At 40.3% G+C, this 13,969-nt stretch overlaps 1 protein-coding gene across 2 annotated transcripts in view; it reads right to left on the bottom strand.

Moving 5' to 3' along the window:
• Positions 1-13,969, bottom strand: part of KHDRBS1 (KH RNA binding domain containing, signal transduction associated 1) — a 35,793-nt gene that overhangs the window by 3,757 nt on the left and 18,067 nt on the right. Inside the window, exons 5-10 of one of the 2 annotated variants that reach the window (XR_009502501.1) lie at positions 13,565-13,698; positions 12,560-12,761; positions 11,978-12,045; positions 11,135-11,193; positions 8,660-8,852; positions 5,992-6,051 (exon numbers count right to left, since the gene is read on the bottom strand). Coding sequence is in view for 1 of the 2 variants with exons in the window: in XM_059917780.1 (XP_059773763.1) it covers positions 8,755-8,852; positions 11,135-11,193; positions 11,978-12,045; positions 12,560-12,761; positions 13,565-13,698 (561 nt within the window). In the remaining variant the exon portion in view is untranslated. Of the gene's footprint in view, positions 1-5,991; positions 6,052-7,506; positions 8,853-11,134; positions 11,194-11,977; positions 12,046-12,559; positions 12,762-13,564; positions 13,699-13,969 lie in introns of those variants that run through there. The other variant, XM_059917780.1, reaches the window with a different exon arrangement.

The following is a 13,969-nucleotide window of genomic DNA, read 5'->3' as shown; positions in this document are numbered from 1 at the left end:
GAATGTTTTACATGCATTAATTCACCCAATCTTCACAACGTTATAAAATAAATGATATTATCCTCCAATTTTATAGACGATGAAACTGAGACTTGGAGGGGAAAACCCATCTACGGTTCCAAAGCTAGTTACACTATGTAAAAATATGTGTTAAACTGTGTAAAAGTGGGATAATAATAGCTACTTTACAGGTGGAGAAGATAGTGCATGGTACACAGTAAAGAATAAATGTTAGAATTGACAAAAATGCAATAGTAGCTAAGTAACCTTTTTTCAGATTTTAACATTTCTGAAATCAGGACGCATGTTACACTTATATGAAAACAAACCACTGTGTCAGTTTAACTGGCAGTATTTTTTATTTCTTTGCAGTATTTAATGATGCATCTTATAATACATGGCCTCAGTGTCAATGAAATATGGTGTTCATCTTATAGAAGCAGCATGCTTTCAGCATAAAGAATGGGCTTTGGTACACAAAAATGCTGATGTGGACCTCCTCCACAACTTGCAATGCAACTGTGGTAAATTACTTCACCTCTCCTAGTAACAGCTGCCTCATTTACAAAAACAGAGACACAGTAGACATTCAAATTAAATTTTCTTCTCCCTTAGCCAGGTAAAGCTGCTTATTTTCTCTACATCACTTTCTCCTTTTAAAAAAATGAGGGGCTTCCCTGGTGGCGCAGCTGTTGAGAATCTGCCTGCCAATGCAGGGGACAAGGGCTCGAGCCCTGGTCTGGGAAGATCCCACATGCCGCGGAGCAACTAGGCCCGTGAGCCACAACTGCTGAGCCTGCGCGTCTGGAGCTTGTGCTCCGCAACAAGAGAGCCCGCAATAGTGAAGAGGCCCGCACACCGCGATGAAGAGTGGCCCCCACTTGCCGCAACTGGAGAAGGCCCTCGCACAGAAACGAAGACCCAACACAGCCAAAAATAAATATAAATAAATAAATTAAAAAATGAGGTCAAGACCAATTAATGGGAATAGACAGAAAAGTAATAAAATGAGGGAAAATTAAAATGACTACTTAATAGTAACTCTGCCAGCTAACAGCAGCCTGTATAGGCTAACACAAAGCACGAGAACATATCAAGAAAAAGGGAGCCCACGTGCTGCCTTATGCATTCTAACTCAAATGATCTTTGGGCGACATACAGCCTCAGAGGTTTGAGGCCAGGGAGGGATTATTTAAGCTTCAAATATCTGAGCAAAATATCCACCATCACTACCTTTATCCCCTTAGTTCACTTGGTTCGGGAGCACTCTGCACGGGTGTAGGCAAGAAGCCTTATGGGTCCTAACTCTCAGGCTGCTGTTCCTGAAACAAAACACAGTCTGAGTCTGCTTCATCCTTGGTGGCCAGAAAGCCCTAGCAGTTGCTGATGCATCTTCACCTACATTCTTAGCCTGGGACAGGAGGTGGGGAAGTGGTGGGAGAGAAAGCAAGAGTGGACAAACCCTAAGGCTATCTGAATACTGTCATATCCCTAGGTAAGGAAGGGTGAGAGAGTTCCCTTAGCAGCAAGTGTCATCTATAAGAGTACCCTGGAAACCCTGGAAGGAGATGGGGGGAGGAGCAAGGGAGGCTGATGGTGGGGGAAGGACATGTGGGGCCTCAGCCTCAGCCTCTGGAGAATTACATATGGCCAGGCATGGCAGCTAGAACAGCCTCATTTCCACTTTAGCAGCCTGCAGTATTACAGACATGATTTGGGGTCACCCATACCTGGGATCAAATCCTAGCCCCACCACTTACTAGCTCTTAATGATGCCAAAATAGTCCAATCAGCTATTATTTATTATTGAGTAGCTACTATATGCCAAAAATTATATTAATCACTTTAATTACTTACTTCAATACCTACTTCAAAGGGGAATAGACCTATACCTCTATGGTCAATTGATTTCCAACCAGGATGCCAAGATCATTCAATGGGGAAAGAGCAGTCTTTTCAATAAATGGTGCTGAGACAACTGGATATCCACATGCAAATGAATATGAACCCCCCCACCTCATTCCATATACAAAAATTAACGCAAAATGGATCACAGACCTAAATGTAAGAATTAAAACTATAAAACTCTTGGAAGGAAAAAGGTATAAAATTTCAGGACCATGAATGAGACAATGGCTTCTTACCTACGACACCAAAAGCACAAGCAATGAAAGAAAATAACAGATAAATTGGACTTCATCAAAATGAAAAACTTCTGTGTTTCAAAGAAAATAAAAAGAGAACTCACAGAATAGGAGAAAATACTTGCAAATCTCATATATGATAAGGGTCCATCATCCAACTATATAATGAACTTACAATTCAATAATAAAAAGACAAATCGTCCAATTTAAAAATTGACAGAAGATTTAAATAAACATTTCTCTAAAGAAGATAAACAAAATGGTGGATAAGTACATGAAAAGATGCTCAACGACATTATTGGTCAGGGAAATGCAAATCAAAACCACAATGAGATACCAATTCACACCCAGCAGGATAGCTGTAATAAACAAAAAGAAAATAGCAAGTGTTGGTAAGGATGTGGAGAAATTAGAAACCTCACACATTGCTGGTAGGAATGGTGCAGTCTCTGTGTAAAACAGATGGGCAGCTCCTCAAAAAGTTAAACAAAGAGTTACCATATGACCTAGCAATTCCTCTCCTAGGTATACATCCAAGAAATTGAAAACATATGTCCACACAAAAACCTGTACATGAATGTTCATAGGAGCATTATTCATATTAGCCAAAAAGTGGTAAATGGATAAATAAAATGTGGTATATGCATATAATGAAATAGTATTTGACAATAAAAGGAAGTACTGACAACATGCTACAACACGGATGAGGCTTGAAAACGTTATGCTAAGTGAAAGAAACCAGTCATAAAAGATTATATGTTGTATAATTCCACTTTATGAAGTGTCCAGAATAGACAAGTTGATAGAGACAGAACGTGGATTAATGGTTGCTTAGAGCTAGAAAGGATAAACTGATTGTGGGGAAATGGCTTAATGGGCACGGGATTTCTTTTTTGGGGTGAGAAAGACGTTCTAAAATTGATTGTGTTGATGACTGTACAACTCTTGTATATACTGAAAACCACCGAATTGTACACTTTAAATGAGTGAATAGTTTGGTATATGAATTATATCTCAATAATCCTAATATGCCTTTTAATCTGTATTAACAGAAGCTAACCAGAAGCTGCAACTGGCAGGTGATGGGCAGAACTTGGCTTGCAGCATATGTTTTACAGGGACTGACACAAATCTAAGCAAACATTAAACAACCGGCAGTATATAAAATCTAAATTTCTAGTTTTTCTTGAAAATCAGATCTAACAAGTCTAACAAATAACTTTTAGAGCTGGGAAAGAAACATAAGTGAAAATGATCTTCAAATACATGATAGGAATCCCTTCAGAAGTCCAAAATAGAATCAGTATAAGCTACTAGAGTGACTCATTCAAAATGAGGGAAAACTTCTAATACTTGGAGCTGTCTTAAATGAAATGGGCTGCTTTGGGAAGTAATATTGTTTCCTATCACTATATGAAGTACTGATATGTACTATAACATGCATGAACCTTGAAAACATTATGCAAAGTCAAAGAAGCCAATCACAAAAAGCACATATAATATGATTCCATTTATATGAAATGTCCAGAATAGGGAAATCCACAGAAACAGAAAGTAGCTTAGTGGGAGAGAGGGGAAATTAGGAGTGACTGCTAACACGTGTGAGATTCTTTTGGGGTAATGGAAATTTTCTGGAATTAAATAGTGATAATGCTCATACAGCACTGTGAATATTCTAATAACCACTGAACTGTGCATTTTAAAATGATTAAAATGGTAAATTTTATGTTATGTGAATTTTATCTCAATTAAAAAAGAAAAAGGTAGAGAGGACCAAATGAGATAGTTTTTTATTAACTGCTTAGGATATTATGATGCACATAGTGATACATGTTAGCTATTATTATCAACTCCATTTAATGATAAAGAAATGAGATACAGACCTGCTATATATAAAAAAAAATAATAACTAAAATAAAATTCAAATCAAAAAAAGAAATAAGACACAGGGAATTCCCTGGTGGTCCAGTGGTTGGGACTCGGTGCTTTCACAGCCGTGGCCCAGGTTCAATCCCTGGTTGGGGAACTAGGATCCTGCAAGTCATGTGACACAGCGAAAAAAAAAAAAAAAAAGTTCACTATGCTTAAGAAAAAAAAAAAAAGAAATGAGACAGGGGGTAAGGGTTTTTTTTTTTTGGTTGTTAAAACAAAGACAAGGGCTATGATGAGGCAGAGCCAGGACAGGTCCCCAGTCTTCCCTGGCTCTAAAACTTATAGATGTAATAAAGTTCACAGGTAGTGATAGAAAACACTGGAACTGAAACTGCATACCCAGAATAGGCAGACCACTGGCAGGCCTGGGTCTGCCAACAATGGAACCTGCCTTTCCAAGCACAAATTACAGGCCAAATGAAGAAAGAAGTTTCCCCAAAATTCTGCTCTTAAGACTACCTTAGGAAGAGTTGAGACTAAATTCTCTGCATTCAGGGACTTTCCCCTAAAATGTCCTAACCATTCATGTGACCAGTATCAAACTTAGGACTTCTGGATGCACAGAACCATGCTCAGTACACATGGCCCTCCTTGAAGCCTCCGTATCGCAGAGGCTCCTGGCCGAGAGGCGGGTTTGGAAGAAATCATCTCCAAGAAGGCAAATTTCACTGTCAAAGGACACAATATCTTTGGCCTACCTAGTTGGATCCTTTCTCCTCAGTGCCCTCATAACCCTAACAACTTACTCAGGGGCAGAGGAAAAATCAATAGGAAGGCTCACTCAGTTGTCAGAGCCCCCAGCTACCCAACCAGGGAGTTAAACTTTTTTAGGGAAAGAACACTAATATTTACTATGTATAGGGCACGGAATTGGTTGGCCTTATATATATTTGAACTCCTTCAGTTTGCCAACCACTGTGAAGTGTACATTATCCCTGTCTTCCTTCTCAGGTGTGGAAATAAGTGATGTGTTTTAGGTCACCAAACAAAAGAGAGCTCATAGATTCAACTCCAGGTTTCTCAGGTTCCATGTCCTTTCTACTCCACCACAATGTCTCTAACCAGGGGTCTCTCCTGTGTGAGAAATACCCCTTTCTTAGATTGAAAGTGGTATAGTATGAGAGGTAAGATGTTAGGTTCTGGCAACACATAAACTTGGGCTTGATTACTACCCACACTAATTATGTGACCCTGGGAAGTCACTTACCCTCATTAAGTCTCAGTTACTTCTGTAAAATACGGTTATTACTGAATAACTGTCGTTTGGCTGCTCAGTATCTATTTCTCTTTCCTAATAACACCCTGACTTCCTTTTGAGGAATTAGTTTTTTCTTACTGCATACTGGTAAAGTATGGGCATGTGACTCAAGCTAATCCAGTCTGACACTCTGCCTCCCTAGAACTTGAACCTTGAAACCAAACATGGCTAAGAGTGTACTTATTCCAGCAGTAGTGTCCAAGGAGCTAATCCCAGCTTTAGAACCACTCCTGTGGTCTACCACTGCTGTCCCAGTTCGCTGTAGCCACTCTGGTTCCCAAGCCAGATTTTCTAGCCTTCACATTAAATCTGTGGACCCCTAATATCCTTCCAATAAATCCAATAAATGTAAATTCATTTACATGAGCCAGTCACTTTGTTGCTTATAACCAATGAACTCCAAATGAAACACCACCTTATCAGGTTATTGAAAAAATATAGTGGGAGTCAAAAGATGTAAGCTGACAGTCTGGTCATTACAAGTAAATTCAACATGGACTGTAAACCAACGTAAAAGCATGGTCATGTTGTAAATACGGTACAAATTACATACAAGCAAGATTTGCCCACTGATTACCTCCCAGGCTACCACCTGGCAAAACTGTTTTAGTTAGGATAAAAGTCCAATATCCTTAATAGAAAGCCACCTTAACATACCTGACACGGGTCTTCACTACCCATTCTACTCCAAGAAATGCCTCAGGAGTTTTCAATCACCTGAAAATGGAGAAGTAAAAGATAAGTCTTTTAAAGAGGAAGTTCTAAAGACATACAAAATAAAAGATAGAGATCCTGCATGCAGTTTACACACTACAGGAGAGAAACATGCAACTTTAAAGAAATTTTAACTAACATTTCATTGTGAATATCAATACGGGGACCTATAGGGGCTCACATCCTTGTACATTTTAAAATAGCTGAGCAGAAAGCTTTACTTTGGGGAGCAGCAGGTCTAAACTACAGTCATTGAAATTTTACAATGTGTCATTTAAGATGTCAGACTTTGTGCCCAGGTTACATTACAGTTCACTTGTGATGGGCAGGATTATTAAGAGTTATGGCTAATTTATGCGGCAGCATATGGTTTTTCTTTTTACAGCTATTTTTATTAAACAAGTTTTGCAAAGTTTTAACATTAAAATTAACAGCTAAAGAATTGTTTATGCAAGTTGCTGTCACAGTTTATGTAAAAGAGAAATATGTGCTATTAAAATCAGACATTTAGGTTACCTTTGGTTTTTTGCGATGCATGTTAGCTTTACACATCCTGATTCTCTTGCGATAATTTTCCTTTAAAAAGGGGGGTATAGAGTGATCTCTTTTCATCAAAACAAGACATAATGCCCTGAAAGCTGACTTCAAACCATGGTTGAAAATTCAGTTATTTACACTTTATCACAATCTACAAATACATTTTTTTGTTGGTGTGTTTTAAAAAGAAAAAAAAAATGTCCATCATGCACTGCTGCAGGCAGCTTGGCACTTCATACAAGAGGATTTTTCACCCCCGAGCAGTTTAGGTGGCTCCCTTAGGGAAGGCATGAGAACCCTGAGAATTAATGTAGAGGAGTGGAAACAGGGTCAACCAATTCCATCATTTCCTCTCTTGGTCTCTCAGGAGGGAGGTTCAGAGCCAGGCTATCATGCCAGATCCTGCCCCAGCCCAGTTGATTTATTAACAGCATTTCTGGGATTGGAAGGGAAACCCTTAAGGGCACCCAGGGTTTGCTGAATTGTCATTATCTAAAGGCAAGTGCTATCCCTTTCCAAGCTCACAGAGATTATTTGGTGTCACTCTTAGGGCCACCTACGGGCTCTACAGAAGGTGCAAACTAGGATGGCTGGAACTTTAAGTACGGAGGCCTATGTATGGAAACCAATCCAAGTTTCAACTTAGTTGGATTTTTCTCTCCAAAAATTAGAGCTTGTGATAAGGATTGGGTAAAACTGCTTTCAACAACTTCCAGGGGGTGAAAAAGCTTTGGTTATTTTTAAACTAAAACTTAACAACTCATAAACTTTTTTTTGGTAAACTTAAAATAAAATCCCCCCCCACCACTTTTAAGAATGTCTCCAACTTTTAACAAGCCCATTAACTTTAGAGTTAATTTAAGTTTATTTGAAAGAGAAAACTATTTTATTGTCCACCCAAAAAAATGACAATTCATCACATTTACTTTGATTAAAAAAGGACTAAACTTTATTGACAAACTGCTGCAGACATTTTGACATAAGTTTAAGCTACCTATTTAGGCAGACTTACACATGTAGCATTTAATCTTCCAAGAACAAAATGGGAGGACGGTACAAATCCAATTAGGACTTTAACTTATGTACAAAGTGGATTTTGATTCCTTTTTCATTCAGCTGCAGTGTCCCTTTTTATATCATGCTAGTGTTGAGACATACTTGACTAACTACCTTGGTAACAGTTCAATATTGACAACTGTCAACTTAAGAAAATCATCAGCTTTTGGCCCCAGTGTCCAAGTGAGCTTTTCATGGAGTGCAGAATCTCAGATGGACAAAACACTTTGCCTTTTAAAATACTGAAATGTTAATTATTAGTACTATTACTGAAAGGTTGTTCGTGACTAAAAAGCTCTGCATCAAATTCAAGTGGCCAGCCCCTCTCCCCAAATCAACCTCTTCGAAACCTACTTCCCACTAAGTATCTCTCAACACTGTATGTCTGGGGCTAGATTTCAAAACCCACATAATGAAAAAGTCAGTTTTACGAACCTAATTTTGTTGTTGTTGTTTTTAAATCAATTAACGTTAAAAATTGCATCAACTATTTAATTCATGAGGATCTTTCGTATTAAAATTTAACCTTAAGATTCAACCGCCATGTGCTTTTAAAGGAAACGTTTTTAGAGACGTCTGAGCTCACTTTTACATGGTGGCACCTACTGCCGTTAACGTTTGTGATTTTAAATCTTAAACAGCCCTGAATTTTGAAATGTAGCCTAGTTTGGGATTCTGCAACTACAACTTTACGGGATGCCTCAAGTCAAAACTAAGAGAAAGTTAACAAGCCTTAACTTCAGAACCTTTAAGCAAGCAATGTCACTTTTGAAACTAACAGGTTTGTGGTTTTTTTTTTTTTACTCAACTTCTGTTTTATTAGAAAAGGTACATTTCTGTTTATATTTAAACAACAAAGAAAAAAAGCATCTACACACTTAAAAAATTAATTCGATATTCCTAAATCTATTTTAACTCATTTTAAAATACTACATACAGAAGCCAGAATGCAGAGTTAAGAATGGAGTAAGGTGGGGGAGAAGAAGGGGACCACGAAGAAAAACACTTAGACAATTACTTGTCTGTTGTGGGTAAAGCAACAGGAATCCTGGGAGATACAAGAAATCAGTAACAACTTTGCTCATAACTGATATTTTCCCCTCATGTTTGTTTTTAATAACGTCCATATGGGTGCTCTCTGTATGCTCCCTTCACCGGCCTAGCTGGAGGGGCCTTCAGCGATGGCCTGGTCCCATTCCAGTCATCTTGGCCTGTGGGGAAAAAGCAAGAACAGTTTATAACCCATGTGCCAATGGCATTTCCAGATGGGCAGGCGTAGGTCACCTGGTAAAGATCACCAAAAACACTGCTTTGCTTCCAATGTCTTGCCACCTCCTGGGTGGTCCTTACTTTTTTACTCTGCTTGGCCCTCCTGAGCAGCTTAGGCAATTTTCCAACTGTAGGACAATTTTGAGTGGACAGACAGAGGAAACAGTTCAGGAAGGACTTGGAGTGACATCCAGGAAAGCAGCTGACCACAGGCAACATAATCTATACTCCAGCCCTCAAACCTGAATAAACCCAACACCTTGCTTGGGACAATGAGGAAATCGACCTCAGTGGATCTGCAATGCTCTTTCCTGTTTCCAAAGCAATTTGGCACAGAGCCACAGGTAAGGTGACAATTTCTGGAAGTCTTTCAGATTGGAAGCAGCAGGTAGCTCCCTTTCCATGCAACAGCAAGTCTGATTTCCCCATGGAGAAATGTCCTCTGGCTCCCTGGGAAGAGCAAGCAATGGCCACGTTTCAAGAGCCCTCCACCAGCAGAGCTGGTCCACTGCTCTGGCAGTGGGAAGTACAATCAAATGTGTTAACAGCACTCATTAGGAGAATTCATTATCTCCTTTTTTGTGTCAATAGTCCAGAGAAGCCAGACAACATGACTGACATCCTCAAATGGTTTTCCTTTGTGACAGGGAAAAGCCTATAGGAGAGATGATCACTTACTAGAGCTGATCTCTTATGAACACGAATTGTGTTTATAAGCTTATTCTTCCCACTCACCCCCAGATGTTACCCAGGCCTGTTATTTCTCTAGCTGCTTGCATTCACAAACATCTGCTTCCATCACTACAGGTCTACAACTCCTTTATGGATGTTGCACAAAGTCCTACGCTATCTAAGCCTGTTTATACCTTTAGTAAAACAGATATGTCCATCATTTTCCAAGTGGCTTCTGGGTACCAACAAGACAGTTTATTTTTCTAACTCTGCTTATAAAGGCAGAAATCAGAACAGATTAACGGTGGCAACATCATACCAGGAGAACAAGGAGCAGCCTGCCTATTTCAGTGCAGTCTTTTCTCCAGCAAAACAGAAATGTAATTTAGTCAAACACATACAGAGGCCCCATTGTGCTGCCTCACCGATGAAGGGAAATACCCTGGAGCAATCATACCACCCTTCTAAATAGTGGCATATGAGCAGAGAGCAGTGCAGTGTTACGGATGGCAGCTGTCCAGTACCATTTAGCTAGAACTGGTAAAAAACTGTTTCCCTGGGCAAGCAGCTGACTGGTTACTACATACTGTGCTGAGGAGTAGAGGAGTTTGTCTGTGGGAACCCTAAGAGGCTGTCTCTTTTCAGTTAGGGGTAAGGGAGACTGTCAACTAGTAACTTAAATGGTCAACTGCTGACCCCCTTGCCAAAGTCTCTGGACTTCCCTTGGGTATGCCGGAAACACCTCACATTTAAAAGGCTGCTCTCTCTGCATCTACTGCCACATGGTACTCCCTCTGGGACCCATTAATACGGGGCCATAACTGGCTCTTGAGGATACTCTTGAGCAATGTGTTTTCAACCAAGCCTCAGGAAAGGCAGTTTGGTCCTGCTGCCATTCCAGCATCTATAGCTCTCTTAGGATTATAGGACTGAACTGAGATGTCTCCAAGACAGTAAGGAGCTTGGTGCCAGTACTGCCCTGAATTGGCTTCAGCCCCCAGTTTCTAATCTAACAGGCACTGTTCTTGTCCCCAACCTGCTCTTGCTGTTTAGGTTTCTTTCAGCTAGCATTTCCTCTACACTGAGATTCTTTATGATGAGATCCAAAATTGTTTTTAAAAATGAGGTGGGGCAGAAGAATTGGATATGATTAAATTCTTCTTATCCACCACTGTGGCCTAGGTATCAGCAGCAAAGGCCCAGCAACATAACCCAGGCCTAGCCATCTCCCAGCCTAAAGTAGAAAAAGAATCAACATCAGCTGAAAAGCCTGCTGCTCCAACCAGGCCAACCTAGACCTGAGCCCTAGTTTAGGACATCTGCTTAGCCATCCAAGAGTAATAGCACACCTATCTCATTTCAGTAAGTCCTTCTTTCTACCGCACACCACACAATTTAAGAGCACGACTCCTATTGCCACATCTATCAACATGTTGGCCTTCTATCAGAGGTTTCTCCTTAGATGCATGACTGATCCCCAATAATCTGGTCACCAGCATTCTCCAGTGCACTTACTTGCACATTTTGTCCCACCACAGAAATAAAGACATACCATATGCTTCATAAGAATCTTGAACCTCCCCATGTCCATAGTCATAATATTCTGAGTCCCTGAAAGCCAAAGACAGAGTGTTAGAGCTATATAGTAACCATGTTTCAGTTTTACCTTTCTCCCAAATATTTCCATATTTCAGTCATTTTACTGTGGGTATAAAACAAAAAGATGCTCATTTTACCCCATCTCCAAACCACAAAATATTTCCAAAGCATGTATACACTAGGTACTCATTTAAAAACTGTGACAACTATAGCAAAGAAAAATGAATAGCAACAATTTAAAGTGAAAAAGCTCAATCTTAACCACAGTGTACACACACATGTATTCACAGGGCTAACTGGAAGAGATTAAAGAAACATGAAAAGAACTGTTCTGTCCCCATTATAGAATTATGGGAGACCTTTTCAATCACAGTTAAGATACATATACACACATACACAAAAAATGTTTTTTAAAAAAAGAGCAGAAAAGAACCTGAGGTACAATAGTGGGATTCTAGTATCCTTTTAAACTTTATGCAACTTTAATGTGGCTGTGACATTTTTTAATAATAAATCAAACTAATTTTAAGGCCTTTTCCCTTTGTTTCCATGTAGTCACAGCTCAGGAATTTTTCATCTGCTAACCCCAGATTCTACACTATAATTTAAGATTCACAGTTATCCAAATTTGCAGATCCAAGTGTGTGCCTTACAGATGTCAAAAGCAGAGAAGACACCCTGAAGAGAGGTGAGCCACCCTGCTCCTTAGATTTGGGCTGCCTAAATCTCTCAGTTCCTCCAACTCCCTCTTATCCATCCCGAGGACATGAAACAGCACTTCTACTGCCTGACTCACCCTTGGCTTTGGCTGTAATAGCCTTCGTAGCCTTCATAACTCTGTTCTGCATATGTATCATCATATCCCTAGAACAAATAAAATGAAACAGAAAGTCAGAATCACAGAAAGTAGGTGAGGTAATTATATCCCATGGGAGTATGGCGGGCTTCTGGATTAACAAAACATGGAATTTCCCTCCAAAATGTTAACAACTGTTGTGGAATAGTCAAGAAAGAAAGGATTAAAGAAAAAAAAAAAAGAAAACAATCAACCAAATTTATAAAACCCTTCCAGTGTGGGCAGGAAATAAGGTACAAGGTTGAACTTCAGCATTATCAGCAGTAGTAGTGTGAGTTCCTTTAGTAACACACTAAACATCAAGGGACAGCTTATTTCCTGTTTAATCTACATACATACAGTGAACCATGCTTAAAAATGGAAAACTCTTCTCATAGTTTAACATTCACTGCAAGAGAAGAGGGCAGATTCCATATCTTACAGGCAGTCCCTGCCACCTACATCAAGGGCCAAGGCCCTGTCATTCAACTTCCTTTGGCAACCTGTTAGGTATTAGGAAATGGCATTGTCCGAATGTCTTACATATTCTTCATAAGTTTCTGGTGCAGGTGGTGGAGGCAAAGGTATTCTCTGGATGCCTGCTGTCCGTGCTCTTGGTGCTGGAGCACCCCTCACAGTAGGTGGGGGTGGCACTCCTCGAGTCACAGTGGCACCTCTGGTGATGGCTCCTCTCACTGGTGTACCACGCACTAAAGCCCCCCGAGGTGGTCCAACACCACGGCCCCTGCAAAAAAGAAAGTTTATTTCAAATGGAGATTTTTATAAATAGGCTACTTTCATGTTCAGATTTGTTTGCAAATTCTGGAGCTAGATAGGAGATTTTACAATGCCTTAAATAGACTATTATCAAAACACAGAGGAATGGGGAGTTCCCTGGTGGTCCAGTGCTTAGGACTTGGCGATTTCACTGCCGTGGCAAGGGTTCAATCCCTGGTCAGGGAACTAAGATCCCACAAGCCACGCAGCGCAGCCAAAACAAAACAACACAGATGAATGTGTAGGTGGGTAAAGGACCCATATTGGAAGGCTCCCCAGGTCCCATGGTGGACCTGTTAATGTCTCATTAGTGGAGCGTCTGCCTTGGAGAGTCTGAACAGTCCATAAAGGTCAATCACCAAAGGTAAAATTCTAAAGTCAAAGACCATTTAAAAATGCTAAAACTGTCCAGAAGTTAAAAAAGCTTTTTTAAAAAGCTTTAGTCCTGAAGTCCTAAAGCTTCAGGACTACTGTACCTGACTATGGTCAAAGTGACCAAGATCTAGAACTCCACTCTTTTTTTTTTTTTTGGCTGTGCCATGCAGCTTGCAGGATCTCAGTTTCCCGACCAAGTATTGAACCCGGACCACAGCACTGAAAGCGCCGAATCCTAACCACTAGACCACCAGGGAACTCCCTAGAACTCCACTCCTGATGCAACATACAAATCCTGAGACCCCTTCTAAGCTGGAGATACGAGCACCAGTAAAACAGAGATGGTACCAGCAGTCAAATTCACATCCCATTTCTAGTTGTCTCCATTATTTATACCTGGGAACAGGTGGAGGAGGAGGTGCAGCTCCCCGGCCTCTCACTGGCACCCCACGTCCACGAGAGGGCTCTGGTACTCCATTCAAGTAGGAGAGCTCTAGAAACTGCTCCTGGCAGATATCATCCATCATATCCTGTGGATAAAAGATAATGAGGAGTGTTATTCTCTACCTTCTGCTGAGAAGGCATCTAGCCCATACGAGCCTTGGATGCTAAGAACAACTTTGAAAGTCCAGATGAAGTCTCAGGTCATTCATTCTCTGAAGTCAAATGGCACTCTACCTGTCACCTCTTTGAGGAAAGTCTTGACGGTAGACCCCTCATTATTCAGATGAAGTTCTTCATGATGTGGTCCCTGCCTAGCTCTCCAGATCACTTCCATCCTCTCTCCATGTATAACCTCCT

Source organism: Balaenoptera ricei, chromosome 1 (assembly GCF_028023285.1).
Source record: "Balaenoptera ricei isolate mBalRic1 chromosome 1, mBalRic1.hap2, whole genome shotgun sequence".
NCBI classification, from domain to species: Eukaryota; Metazoa; Chordata; class Mammalia; order Artiodactyla; family Balaenopteridae; genus Balaenoptera; species Balaenoptera ricei.
This window is presented reverse-complemented; position numbering and strand designations above follow the sequence as displayed.